This window comes from Macrosteles quadrilineatus, unplaced genomic scaffold (assembly GCF_028750875.1).
Source record: "Macrosteles quadrilineatus isolate MER2022 unplaced genomic scaffold, UCM_ALF_1.0 Scaffold_9__3_contigs__length_116548681, whole genome shotgun sequence".
In the NCBI taxonomy this organism is placed as follows: domain Eukaryota; kingdom Metazoa; phylum Arthropoda; class Insecta; order Hemiptera; family Cicadellidae; genus Macrosteles; species Macrosteles quadrilineatus.
In genome coordinates this window covers 3,417,798-3,433,505 of record NW_026542602.1, presented here as the reverse complement: position 1 = coordinate 3,433,505, position 15,708 = coordinate 3,417,798, and the positions used below count along the sequence as shown (strand labels likewise).

At 31.6% G+C, this 15,708-nt stretch overlaps 1 protein-coding gene across 2 annotated transcripts; it reads left to right on the top strand.

Annotated features, from left to right (window-relative positions):
• The first annotated feature begins 3,027 nt into the window (after positions 1-3,027).
• Positions 3,028-14,883, top strand: LOC129003010 (uncharacterized). Of its 2 annotated transcripts, XM_054431197.1 has the most exons (9): positions 3,028-3,159; positions 5,664-5,729; positions 5,841-6,060; positions 6,758-6,874; positions 8,444-8,581; positions 10,501-10,581; positions 11,067-11,153; positions 13,096-13,182; positions 14,403-14,883. In XM_054431197.1, the coding sequence occupies exons 2-9, from the start codon at positions 5,674-5,676 to the stop codon at positions 14,739-14,741; spliced, it is 1,125 nt and encodes a 374-aa protein (XP_054287172.1). In that variant the 5' UTR covers positions 3,028-3,159; positions 5,664-5,673; the 3' UTR covers positions 14,742-14,883. The 2 variants fall into 2 exon arrangements, with proteins under 2 accessions (XP_054287172.1, XP_054287171.1); XM_054431196.1 differs by having other exon boundaries at positions 5,664-6,060.
• The last annotated feature ends 825 nt before the right edge of the window (positions 14,884-15,708 follow it).

Genomic DNA, 15,708 nt, shown 5'->3' with positions numbered 1-15,708 from the left:
GTCACAGTAGGCCTACATCACAAAAGAGTCAAAATTTAGATGTCAGATGATGCGGACACTCGGACAGTGTGCTTGAAAATGGAGTTACATTTGTATTATTAGACTTCAAACGAGTTGGGGGGGGGACGGGAAACTGTAGGAGTCGATGTAATGTTTGTATAATTAATTATTTTATAAAAACACATAATTATACTAACCAAAACAGTGTAATTTTAATAAGCCTAGAGGAGCTTAATTTTTATCATACCATTGTTACAGGTATATTTTCATAGGAAAATAAATTTCCATATAGTTTGATTGACAAGTTAAAGTACCTATATTTGCAAATAGAGTACAACAATAATAATGCGATAACTATAAAAACGTTATAAAAGAATAAATGTATCAATCAACGCCTCGGTATCCATTTTGAACAATTAAACAACTTATTACAACACTTAAATATAAAAAACAACAGTTTTCAGATACATAAGCGATGCTACTTTGTCAGTGAACCACAACAAACTGAGTCACGCTTGCTTCAAAAACAAATTTATTTGTTTCGTGATTTAAGAGGAGCAACCTTGTCCCAGCTTGCACTTGCTAGTGGCAAGCACTGTAACCATGACTGGTCGCCAGCGGTTTCCAGTAATCTGCTACAATTTTGTTTCAAAGGGCAAGCTTGACCAAGCGTGCCTCCAATGTAAACGCAACCTCAGCCAAGCGTTGCGGCTATGCCTCATGACGTCAGTTGGCTCACCGTTAAGACAAACTGCGTTAGGCAAAAAAATAATAACAACTCAGCTTTAGTCACGGTTTACATGAGATCAATGTTAATTGCTGTGTTAATGTTACTGATATACAAAAATTGACCCTTTAAACACTTAGGTATTAAGCTTTTCTGAGCACTTAATGACTCTTGGAAAATCAGTTTTTAATATAATAAATAATTTGCAAAATCTTAAGTCCACAAAAATAACTTTGATATGACCTAACGCAATCCTTAAAAAACTTGTTACAATTCATATGTATTACAGTGTGTAAAACATATTACGCATTGATTACATAGGTTCTTACGTTTTCGAAAACAACCACCCTTACATATATGTTTTGTATGAATTGAGGAAATAAGAATTTACTTGTAACTTTTTTACTTTTGAAATAAATCAATCTTCTTGTTCAGTTTACCTTTTTGTAATGAGTACAATTTCAATTTTCCTGATTACAGACTCGTGGGTATTACGGGTCGTTAGATTTGCAAATGAACTATCCTAAATATTCCTTGGTTGCCAACAATTAGTTTAACTTTTACGCTTGTTTTTTATAATGTAAGCATTTTAAATCACCAATACAGTTCTAAGATCTAAACTGTTTTATCACCTAACAAAATACGTTTCAAGGTTAGCCTACGGATTCCGTTGAATATATAAATTGGTTCATAATATCTGCTTCCATGTAATCCAAATTGTTTGCTAATGTCGCAACTAGTTTCAACTTTCAAGAAGTCATCTTCAAGTCAACGGATGAAGTGATCACTTCGTAAGGTGGTCGATTCACATGCAGTACATGAATATACGAACGTTTAAACGATAAAACCATACACAAAAAGGAAGTATAAAGCGAATAAAAACAGTGCCACCAATAATTGCATAGATTGTCACTACAATTTAAAGACATTAAATAAACATGAAAGTATTTTTCAGTGGTAAATGTATTTTCTACCATTGCTTTAATTACTCAGTAGCAGATTTGGTCATTTCAAATCAACAAGACTTTGTATTGCCGAACATAAAAAGCCTAATAAGAATAGGTTTGTGGGAAAACATTCATTAATAAATAATTACATTTTAGGGTTCGTTGATTATGAAGACCATCGTGTGTCGTAACTTTGGAAATATGCAATACATCAAAATGTAAATTGCACGAATATCAAAATTTAAATGTCATGTCTAACCTTAAAATGAGATTAGTTTTGAAATATCTCTAATCGTTATGAAAATAAGAGTATAGCAATGTATATTTTAAATTAAAAATATATTATTCTTTGAAGTGTAGCGAAAATGTACGTTAAAAACACGAGTGTGTGTATGTGATTACATTCTCGGCCATATTTAAATTGCTTTATAAACATCGCACTTATAACAAGTGTGTTTAAGGTATATGACGTGTCAATGAACACAATAACTCGAGTAATTTTTGTCTGGTTTTGATTAAATTCGGCCTTAAGGTGTAGGATGGGATAAACTCGAATGCCGAATGAATTCGCAAACCAGCATGATCGAACATGCCCGTTGATATAACAGGAACATGGGATCGGGGTAGGGGGTAAACATTGGGTTTTCTCATTTTTACCCTCAAAACAAAATATTCCCCAATTTTACTCTAGAACACTTTAAATAACTTAAAAAACAAATAATTAAAGTCATTTTGTACGCTTATTAATTACAATGAAAATTAAAAAAATAATAATAAATTCCCATGTTATTCTTAGAGAGAATATTGTAGACTGTTGTAGTTTGTTTTAATGGATATATTTTGATAAAACTTGGTAAATTTATTTATTTTATACTAAGTTAAATAAAATTATAATATTATATTTGAAATCACACTTTATTAGGATCCCTGTAGCAGCAAATCTAGGTAGGCCTACTTGTTAAACCTAATGTTATTTAAACTGAATTAATTGAAAATCAAATTCGGCAAATCAAAATTCACTTAGTCTGCAGGTTTGCTGTGGCGGGGTATTTCTTCTTGCAATTTGCTGTTGTTAATTTATTGTTGTTGAAATGTTTTTGTTACTAAGTTTTTGTTAACTCCTGCTTGTTAACTAGCTTTTTTGTTATTGTTTTATCAATTGCTATCTGGTTATGGTTACTCTATGTTTAACATCATAGTAACATTGCATGTTACTTTTTGCAATCTTGTGTATGTATTGGCAATTTTCCGTTGGGAATAAATAAATACACCGAAAATTTAAGTGACACGAATATCGAATCTTGTAGAAAGACTGTCAAGGCAACATATTTCAAAAAGTTTGCAATCCCGCAACACATGTGTATGAAATATGTTAAACACCGAGACAGTTTAACGTATTTGACATCAAGTGTTAGCTAACGTGTAAGCGTCAACATTTTAGCAGCCTAGAACAGTTTCAAAGCTGTGCAGTTAGCAGGATAAAAGGTAGGTTTTCAACAAATATATTTTAAATGTCAATTTTAATTTGAATATATACTAATACGACTTATATTAATTTATTTTATTTTTTATAATTCCAGGAACATACATTTATTTTTGGTTGAAAATCAATTTTTCGTGACTTTGCTCTCGTTTGGGCATAATGTTATAAAATACGTGTCACATAGGAATATCATTTTAATAATACAACAAGTTATACTTATTTCCTTGGCAGAGTGAACTTTGATCTTCTTCAATTTAAAGTATTATTTTATTTAATCCTATATCAGTGATTGTTTTAGCGAATTTCCCTATTGGGAAGTAGCTATTACCGTAGGTGGCACGGTAAGAACTAGGCCCGGGACCGATTTACTTTTTCATTTTGATATCCCCAGAAGCCAAAAACACCATTCGTTCAAATTTTTATATATGTCTTTATATATACGTCCGCGAACGCGATAACTTGAGTGATTTTTGTCCGATTTTGATGAAATTTGGTTGAAAGGTGTAAGGTGGGATAAACTTGAATGAGTTCGCGAACCAGCATGATCGGACCATGGGAATGGGGTTTTACGGGGGGTTTTATGGGGTAAAAATGGTTTTTCTCATTTTTGACCTTCAAAACACAAAATATCCCAAATTATCTCTAGACCTTTTTAAAGAGCTTAAAAACAAATAATTTAGTATATCAAAGTGTTTTTGTACGGTTTTCGGTAACGGAGAAAATTCAAAAAATTGTAAATTTAAAATTCCCATGTTATTCTTATGGAGAATATTGTAAAATGTCGTAGTTTGCTTGTTTATGGATATATTTTGATAAAACTTGGCAAATGTATTTATTTTGTACTAAACTATTATTATTTTACTAAAAACCTGACTTCAACAGTTTTCTTGTAGCAGCAAACCTAGGAGTCCCTAGTGGTTTTGTAGGGACTCGTTAAACCTAATGTTATTTAAATAGATTTAATTGAAAATCAATTCCGACAAATGGAAATTCGCTTAATCGGCAGGTTTGCTGCGGCGGGGTTTTTTTTACCCAAAGAACAACGAAATGGTTTTTTGGACGTTAAGTGATTCTTTTCGTCCCAAGCTCAAGTTTCACGTTCAATAAAATTAGGGAGGGCTGAAAAGAAACTTTTCCCCTGGGTGATGAACTTTGTTTTTAGTCAAATTTAAAAACTATTTGACAAACCTAGCGAGAAAACAAAACCACTTTTCGTAATTATCTCCTAAAACGACTTTCATATTTTTTCAATTTTGTTATTGCAAAGAAGCAGCTGTTTAAGTAAGTAAAAGATTCAATCGTTTGATCTATTACGATTGTGTGAGTGTATTGAGAAGAATGCAAAAATAAGCCATCCGATTAATCGATAAATAATTTCGATACATACGATTGCTTACAACCAAAGTTTACAACTGAGTTTACAACATCTCTTTTTTACTTCCTAGAAACTTAAAAGGCTTTTTACTCCCAATAGAACTTTATTTCAGCCCCCCAAGGCATATATTTAAAACGGCTGTTTTTGCTGCAGTACTGTGAAGTCACCTGTTTTCGTTACAGGTTTATTATATGCGTAGATTCATCATTACATTGTTTACAACACAAAAAAAAAAATACTATGCAAAATGAGTGTTTAGGGCCTACTTTGCTTTTTTGGATTTTGCCGACATAAACAAAAACTAATATTTGTTGTTGTTACAATATCGACTGTTTCAATTTTCAACAACCAAAACTGTCTATTATTACTTTTTTATCCCTTAAGGGTGACGGCCCACGAGGAGTCAGACAAAATTCTTGAATAGCAGCACAGGTCGAGCTTGGTATCTTAAAGGTCCCTGTTAGTAAAATACAATGCCACAAACTTGAACTCAAACGGACAACGGAGTCAAACATTACAGTTGTTCAAAGATTTCTTGAATTTGAATAGACTACTGCGAGGCACCCGCTAGAAGTCGGAAGAAAATCATAAACGTAAGCATGGGTCGATATTCACATTACAGTAAAGGCCTTTATTAGTAGAATACAATGCCGAAAAATTGAGCTGAAAATATCAGTTAGTTAAAAAACTACAGCCGTTCAAAGACTCAAAATGGCAGATTAAAGAAGTATTTGAACAGCTGCCATTTTTGACTTGAATGTCCGTTTGAGTTCGGGTTTGCGGCATTGTGTTTTACTAAATAAGACCTTTAATTATAAACCATTAATTATAAACCAAACTTGACCTATGCTGCTATTTCGTATTACTCCTCGTAGGCCGCCCCCCTTAAGAGGTAAAAATGTAATAATAGCTTAATAGAGTCGACGTTATGGTTATTATTGATATACCAAGTTTTATTACTTTATCTATAAATTTAAGAAATATATTACACCATTCCGGGACATTTCAATCACACTGTATAGTTTTCATAAGTAAGCCCAGTGATAAAGTGCAATGTTATACAACAGCCAGAGTCTATTGCTATAATTTGCATGCAAAAAATGTTTTTAATTTTAATTTTACTGTTTCCAGACAACAAATAATGGAAGGGTGTTTGGCAGTCGTGACTCTGCTTAGCTGGATGGGAGTGGTCACTGCCTCTATGGACTATGGACCTGGAAACACAGATCGGACTGCCTCTAACTATGGACCTGGAAACACAGATTGGACTGCCTCTAACTATGGACCTGGAAACACAGATCGGACTGCCTCTAACTATGGACCTGGAAACACAGATCGGACTGCCCCTAACTATGGACCTGGAAAAACAGATTGGACTAATTCTGGACAACAAGAAGACACTGTTGACCATTTGACTCTTATGTTAAAAACTGAAGGGGCAAAACTTTCTATGAACAAAGGTGATGATGTGTGGAAAATGTTGCCGAAAAGTACAGAAATGCATTCAAATGACAATTGGCAAAACAAGGTAATCACTTAACTGATTACGATTAAGTGAGGATTAACAGATCCCGAAAATAAACCCTGCTTCATTTTGTTTTAAATTATTTGTTTATAACTAGGAATAACTTTAACATTTTATAAAAGTATATTTAAAATGCGTTTTACAATGTCGTTAGGACAGGCTTGTAAATTGATAAACATATTGGATTTGTATATAGTTTCAGACAAAGGAATTATTGTGAATTTAGTTTACTGTGATAACTAAATAAAACAGGTTTTATAGGCAAAGCTTAATGGTTTTGGCTGTATGAACCATGGTTGAATATAATTCAATGAACAAGCTAGTTACGATAAAAAGTCAGATTAATTCAATAAAATAGTACCAATAAATAAATTTATTTGTTTTTGGTTCTATGCCCTAGACCTACAGCTTAAGAAAATAGGTATTTTAGTTGTGCTATGCTTAATTAATTTTGTATTAAATTCGGTGCAGCCAAAATAGTTCAGTATAAACAAAACATTATAACCTCAGGTTTATAGTAAATTTTCGCCGTATATAAAGTAAAATAAAATATAAAATAAATGAAAAATTCTATATTTGTTCAGGCAAAGTTAGGGCCACATAGTCCCTTTTTATCCTTTTATATGTATTTACCTTATTGTGAGTAAACAGTATAACTTAAGTGTAAATACTATTACAAGTGTGTTTGACAATCTTTCAGGGAACATTCTCTGGGCCTTCAAGTACATCGGTAACCAGTAACCACTACCAACTACCACGAGCTACTACTTTCACTAGAAGCCCTACAAAACTGGCGAACTCCTATAATAGCGATGACGTAAGTTGTCCATATAAATCATAAGTTAGACTTTATACGTCAAATTTCATGAAATCAAGACATATAAAAATAATCGATGGTATTAACTTTGGATCCCTTTTTATTTCAAACATAATGACACTTTATTTTTATAGATATGTTAGGAAACAAAAAAATTATAGAAATTTCTTGTGACACAAAATTTAAAATGGCAGTCTTTTAACATTTCAAAGTAAAATTTTTTGAAAACTAAGGACAAAATCTAAATTACACGCAGTATCAGATTTAAAACTAAATTAAATGTAAATATTTAAATGTATGTATAAATACTGTCAGTAGCTCCTTGTTCGGAAACATCGGTTTATAAAGAAACAAGTTTTCGCAATTTATAATGATCCGCCTATAAGTAAATGGACAAGCTAACACATAATTTCCCTCATTATCTTGTTAAAAACACCCATAGCTTGAATTTTAAAATGTTGACGAAAACAATAATTTTTCTTTAATAGGCCTACTCTATGTATAAGTGGATAAAGTGAAAATATATTAAGTTGTATTCCATACCAACTGTTAACTTACTATATTCATTTTAAAACCCATTTGTATTTCAAAAACACCTTAAATTATTAAATAAACTATAAAACAACAATCGGAGGGCTTAAAAAATAATTGTGTGTTTTCAATATGGCAACATATTAAAAAGTCAAAAGAAATCATCATGCTGAAAAAATATCTAGGGTTAAGAGTTTTCAAATTATAGTGAAAATTATTAACTTTTATTATTTTCTCTTTTACGTCAAGTGAATGGTATTAGGTTAACCCTTTTGCAGTTGTGAAATTGTATCTAGTAACTAGTTTGTTAAGATATTACTTTAAAATATTGCTTTAAGTGAACAATTAAAAATTACCAAATCTTGTTTATTTGTCATTTAATTTTTTTACAATTTAATATATATTTGGATTTTTTATACCTATAAATTTGATGACGAGTATAATTTTTATTTATTGGCTAGTTTTAATGACAAACTACTTTGAGTTTGATCACTTTAATAATACGTCATTTTGACATTTGCTTTGTTCGATAAATTATACTTTTGAAGACTGTTAATATCAGTGACCTTAGCCAAATAGTTAATTAAAATTTGAACCAAAAAATGTGATATAAAACAGAATTTTTCGAATCATAAATAAACAAACTATATAGTTAAAGTCTTCTACTTCTAAAAGTATAGGTTATGTGTAACTAAAAAAACATATATTGGTAAAGCTGTTATTTACATTTTTATTCAAGCTTGTATACAGCCACATAATAAGCAAAAAAAGCTATTACAAATATTACAATACAGGGGGTTTTGGGAAGGATTAACACCTTCCTTCAGATTTCCAAAACCAGAAATTCAAACACAGTAACAAATTTTCTGTAAACTCACGTGCGATTATATATTTGACGAAGATAACTTGGGAATGCAGAAATGAATTAAAACAGTCAAACAGAGCCTATTTAGCTACCAAAATTATCCTTGATTAAAATTCATCTTGTTGAACCTCCAATAATCCAAATTTTAATTTATTTACTTTATTTTTCAACAGCCAGCCATCATGAATCAAGCCATATTAGCCAGGTTCAAAAAGGAACACGAAGAAAGTAAAAACTATGGACCAAAAGTGGGTGAAACAGTTGATTTTTTCGGAATCGCTCAACAACCAAATTCTGACTCTTTAACCAAGGTATAGTTTGACTTATAAGGTCGAATTTACGAATTTAAAATGTAATCTTTTGGAGTGGATTAGGGCTACTTCTTGACGTGAGAAAAGAATTATCGGCAGGTACGTCAAAATGTTTGATGCTAACATTTACTCCAAAAATAAATAAATAAATAATAAATAGGATAGGTTGACCTATGATTTAAACCAAATTGTAAACTTTAATATAAACGTATAAAGATCATATACGTTTGTGCATATTTTCACACACGTGTAAGGTATTTATCTCACACCATCATTTTAAGATGATGGTTTGTAAACTTTTTACTTTTTCCACGGAAAAGCATACGTGGTTGGGAAAATACGCGAACGTGGAGCGTATTTGACAGGAATTGAGTGTATACTAAAAATATTGTGATATGGGAAAGATGAAAATATTTGTAGCAACTATAAAATATAGGACTTTATTTCTTTGACTTCAAACTTTGGTAAGTTTACTAAAAATGTGTAGCACATGAATGATCAGATTCGTAGTTTGTGGCAGTTACAAATTTCGAACGTATACAAATATGTATCATAAGTGTTTAAGAACAAGCAAGGGGTACACTTTCACAGAGTATATTACGGATGAATAACGATATACATCGATAATTGTTCAATAATAATATCGTAATGATTTTAATCGTACCATTAATTAATTGTAACAGATGATATAAATAAAAAAAAACAATAACATGGACGAATCTTTTTATTCATTTTATCCATTGTTTCAACTTAAATATTAAATACCCCCGCCGCAGAAAACCTTCAGACTAAGCGAATTTCAACTTTTCTGATTACATTTTTACTAAAATATTTTCATAAATAAGACATATTTATTCCCTATTTAGGCCTAAATAGCATTAGATTTAACAAATGCTTAGGTTTACTGCTATGGGGAAGGTAAAAAGCGTTTTTTTGACTACACGTCAATAGTATTGGATGAAATAAATGAATTTGCCAAATTTTATCAATATATATTCATAAACAAGTTAACTACAATAATTTTCATTTTCTCCATAAGAATAACATGGGAATTTTAAGTTACACTATTTTTTAATTTTCTCCGTGACCGTTAGGCATACAACAGCGCTTCAATATACTAAATTATTTATTTTTTTATGCCCTACAAACCGGTTTAGAAATAAATGGCAATTTTTTTTGTTTTTAGGGTCACAAATGGGAAAACCCCATTTTTACCCCATAAACACTATTGAAAATTGCATTGTTTTGTAACGTTTTGGTTATAGTTTTTATTGTAAAATTTCATATACCAAAAATTTAGTTTTTTTATATAGTTATATTTATTTAATATTAATAAAAACGTAAACAAACCATGTTTGAAATTGGTGATTACAATAAAAAAAATTATATAATATATATTTTGAACTAAACAAGTTGCAATATAATATCGTAGGCTATCTGCGGATGTTATTAAAACAGATGAACAGCAATATTCTTGGTAGTAATGTAACTAATCTAACACTGGCTGAGCTATAAAAATAACTTAATGTATTCCAATTTATTGTTGTGGTGCCTTGATTCTCTCATAGTTCCTATTGCGCAAGCGCAACAAAGGGAACAAAATTAAAATACAAAAGCCACTTAATACAGAGTCCAACAAAAAATAATACATCGTAGTTGTGTGTGAACTTATTTTGACAGCACAATTATTTTGTTCTGTCTTAAATTGTACGTCCTAAACATATACTTTTATTTTCTTGGATGATCCCTAGTTAGAACAACTTTATTTGCGCCATTCAACTGTAGTACAAATAAGCCGATGAAAGGAGCCAACACTTATGTTTCCTACCCATTCTCAGTGGTCTTTTTACGAGCATTTAGTTTTAGTTTGTATAACTTATAAGTAAACTTAATTAAAATAATCTGGTTCACACATACAGGGCCAGACCGGATCAGCTGGTGCTTTTGGTCTTGGAGGCCTTATTGGAACGAAAAACGAAGAACAGACGCCTTCTCCATCGGTATGATTTAGACATGAAAACGTGTAGTTTCGAGTTGCGAACGGGTTTTCTTCTTATAGACATTGTGTGACATATAGAAAACACATTTCAACAATGCTCAGGATTAACTTGCATAAGCACATAGTAACATAAACAAAAAAAACTAATCTAATAATCTGGCTTTGTATAAATGATTTTTTCTTTAATGAAACAAGTATAACAAAACTTAATCAATGGAAGCGTCCTGGAGCACAATATTTTTGCTTAGTCGTAAAACAACATATACTTTTATAAAATAACATACATTTTTTTATGATCCTTAGCTTATAAAATATTTTGGCTAGAAAACCATTCAAAAAGGCACAAATTAGCCAATGAAAGGAGCCGACACTCCTACCCATTGGGAATGGTCTTTTCATATTTAGTATATTTTAATGGAGTATTTAATTTTAGTTTCCATAGCCTATAAGCATATTTAAATATAATAATTTGATTCACACATACAGGAGCAGTCACAAACAGCTAGTGCATTTAGTCTTGGAAGCCTTTTCGGATCAAACCAGGGAGAACAGACGCCTACAAATTATCCATCGGTATGATTTAGACATAGATTATTCTTGTTATAATCATTCTGTGACATACAAAAACCCATCTCAACTATGCTCAGGCTTAAACACATGGTAGCATTACAAAACTTACTAAAACTCCTGGAAGGTTGATGGAAGCGTCCTGGATGCAGCTCAGACCTAGTCACATTTCTTCAGAATTAATTTACTTCCCTACACTGGTTTCATAATTACCAGAACCAATTCATATTCCCTTCATCGGAATTTTCACCCAGGTCCAGGTACATTGACCCCTTTCTCCCCCCCCCCTTCTCACATTTAGTGGCTTATTATAACTAAACTGTTACTGAGTGATAAGCAAGAGTAGTTACATTAACATCCCAATACGCCTCCTGACTTGCATACCAATTCACCTTGCCAACCCTATATTACAATTAATGAAGAAGACAATTCAACCCATACTTGAAATTTTTTTTGCTCAACCTGTTACACAATACAATGTAAATCTAGTTTCCCAGTCTCACCATAATGCATAGTCCACACCACAATATAGTCCACTATTGCACTCTTCCTTATAAATACATTCCACTAACTGGTCTTTGGCGCTCACGTGAGCAGGCAGAAAATTAAGACGACGGCCTGATTTTATTAAGGAAAAAGGAATAATATTTTTCTTCGATTTATTTTTTTAACGGTTTATTAATGGCTTTATAAAATATTAGTGTCTGGCTAAAATAGAATACAGACTCACTTTTGCAAGTAAGAGGTGTCCTTATAAGGCATTTCACAGTTGTAAACATCTTAACGTAGAGTCTGTTTAGTTAGGGGTTAAGTATGGTATAATGTGATTTTTATTTTTATTTTCATACTATACTCAAATTTAATTAATTTTGAACATGTATTAAAATATTACCAAAACCCTACAATGAAAAATTAGGATTTAATTAAGTTTTTTTATAGAATGCATACCTTTTCCCAGTATTTCTTTTTATTACTGTAAGTAGATTTTTATGTTATTTTGTATTATGGCTGTTAACATGTATTTCAACACATAAAAATAAAAACAATGTGAGATGTAATAGTATATTACTAAAGTAGCAAGGATTAAATTATAACTAACTGAGGAATTCTAATGTTATGGTAACGTGATTCGCTCAAATTCCCTATTGCACTAGCACAACAATGGGAACTGAATTAAAATATTTACCCAACCCGCTATGTTAAACTTCCCTATCCCAAGCGTGGTGAAAAAAACTTCTTTACTTCACGAGTGAAGTGAAGTTCAAAAAACTCACTAGTGAAGTAATGAAACCCATTTAAATAACATTGAGTACTCAACTAAAAATATATATACCAACTACGTTCAACGCTAGAAATCAGCTGTGCACTTGAATTTTGTTGCTTTGCTTTAAAGAATTTTCCTAACCTAGCTTTTTTTTGTAAAAGAACGTTACTGTTAGAAGATGAGTGAAATGGATAGTGAAAAATATTGTACGTAACCCCCTGTATATTTTCCGGTCAGGTAAAATCTTGTACGTTACGCAAGAGCGTGTTTACATCACTTAAGTGAATTATGACACTCGCTTCCGCTCGTTGCACAACATTCACACGCGTGATGTAAAAACGCTCTTCCTACACTTGTAAGGTAAATAGCTGTTACTACACGGTCTACCGAAAATAGATACCGTACTGTAAATAAATACTCGTAAAATAACATATACTTTTATAAAATAACTTATAGTTTTATTTTTTTGGATGATCCTTAGCTTATAAAATATTTTGGCTAGAGAACCTTAAACAGCCGCAATATTTTTTTTTTTTTAAGTAAGCCAATGAAAGGAGCCGACACTGTCTCCTACCCATTCGGAATGGTAATTTTCATATATAATATATTTTAATCGAGTATTTAATTTTGGTTTCCATAGCCTATAAGCATATTTAAATATAATAATTTGGTTCACACATACAGGAGCAGACCGGATCAACTGGTTCATTCAGTCTAGGAAGCCTTGGCGGGTCGAACCAGGGAGAACAGACGCCTACAACTTTTCCACCGGTATGATTTAAACATAACTGTTTGTTTTGTTGTTTGGTTATCAAACAAACAACTTTGGACTTATTAAACAACATGGGAATTGTTAAGTTAAAAATAAAATTCAAAGCAGTTTAATACAGTAACTGCGAAAAATAATTATGAAAATGTCAGTAATAATGAAAAGTGATTATACAAATTCTGTAAAAATCACCTAATAAGTTATGTTTCTTCTCAATGGCATGTGTTGTGGCTGCAGTAGGCCTGCATACTGCATAGTCAGCAGACCGACATTGGACCTTTCTACACCAGCTGTATACTACGTAACATTTAACATTTTAAACACCAATCTGACCTCATGGGTTTCATAAAAGCAGATTTATAATAACTGTTCGCAGGAGGCTTTGCTCAGAGTATGGCCATAACTATCCGAGTAAAATTTCTAAAAAATGGTTATATCTGCAATTTTTTATTTAACTATTCCCATGTTTCTAAGTTGCTTGGTTATGTATATATTCAATCTTAAAATGTGTACACTAATGTAGTTTAAACGGACCCTATTTATAAATGTACTTAAAAACAATATATTTTTTACAATTTCTTAATGGCTTTCAAACATGTTAGTGTCTAGCTAAAAATAGGATATATACTCACTCTTACAAGACGTAAGAGGTGACCTTGGAATTTCATAGTTGTAAACATCTTAACGTAAATGTGTATAAAAACACGAATTTAAGAGAATGGACTACTGATAAGAATATTAAATGCATTTTTAAATAGTAGCCTAATAATGATTATACAACAAAGGTAGTCAAAAGTGAGCTAAGCACATTTAAAAGATACTTTACGGTCTCTGGGATTTAAAATATAAAAATTTCCTCACCCAATTTAAATCCACCATATATATTCACATACGTGTGCTTCAATATATAGTTAAAAATCAACGTTAGTGGTATTTAACGCATATATAACATGCTCATAAATAAATAAAGAAGTTGATGTAAACAGCAGGCTTCAGAACTCAAGTATATGAGCAGGGGCTCAAGCTAGATTACATAATGGATCCTTTGCACCTAATGCAATTCAAAAGAGTATATACCGATATCTAAAATCCTCTTTGTTAAATTAAATAAACTGGGGTTTCTATTAGGACCCCATACATTGGAAAATTTAAACTATATGTTGTTGTAGCTTTAGCAGTTTATAAATGTACATTGTTGGATGAGTTAACTTACTCTTTACAGGAAATCGTTGGACCAGCAAAGAAACTCGCTCAATCCATTCTTGACGCAGTTGCAAAAGTCAATGTACAAGACTTAGGTCAGGGTAATGAATTGACCAGTAGACTGATGGAACTATGCACAGAAAGTATGGAAAATGATATGGTCACTGTGAAGCAGTTGAAAAAGGCAGATACATCGCTCATCAAGGTGCGCGGGCCGTTGAAACTTCACTTGAAAGGAACAGTAGGAGACTATTTGATGAAACACAATGTTCTTGACAATTTTGACGACTTGTTTATGGAATATTGGGAAAACATACGTGAGAAACTGGTCCTGTTGAGGGTTCAACATGAAAATTGATTATCATGACATTTGCATTATATTCTACTCAAGCACTTTTCCATTTCATGAAAATTATCATAAAGTTTAATTCTTACTTCATGAATGCCTGAGTGTCTGTAATGCGAGTGGAGGAGAATTCAATAAACATTGATTGTTATGATTCCTATACTTTTTTCAAACCCAAATCGGTTTCTAGTGTGTATAGATATAAAGGTAACTGATGATGTTAAAGGAAGAGACTATCTAGGAAAATTATTGAATGCTGTAATTATTGTGTTTTAGGTCTGGTGTTGTCTTTAAAAGGCACTATTTTCGTATATGTAATTCCTTAAATGCGCTATAGTAGGTTAGTTATTACTCGTTGGCTTCTTGATTGGCATTGCACGTGTTGTTCAATTTAAATAAAGGAAATAAAAAATACATCAAATAACATTTGAAACATACAAACACTTATACTGTTGACTCACAAGATTGTAAATACACATAATAGATGGTAAATGGCGATAGATATCTATTTACGTATCTATAAAGAATATTTATTTATGCACTTGGATCAAATACAATAAAAACTTTAAAATATCAACTAATAAATATACAGAGTTGTTTCTAATTTTGGATCCAAATACCAGACGCATCGAACCTGCCATGAAATTGATACTCTGCTGCTGAAACAATCACATTTGTGTAAATTGTGAAAAAATAGTCTCGTGCAAAATGGTATCAGCAATCCCCATACCTTTCCCTATAAGCTTGCTAACAACGTATATCACTGGTGAGCGGTGGAAGCTACTATGATGGGGAACCCCACAAAGGTTCCAATAACATTTGAAGCTTAATTTACACAGCAATGGGGGTTGTCCCATTTTGTTTGGATTTTAATCGTAACCATTTGAGCTCCTTTTGTAAAAATTAGATTTTTCCTTTTTTTTACGGAAAAATTGCCAGTAATAATCTAAATTTCTAAAGAAAATTAAAAAATTCTGGA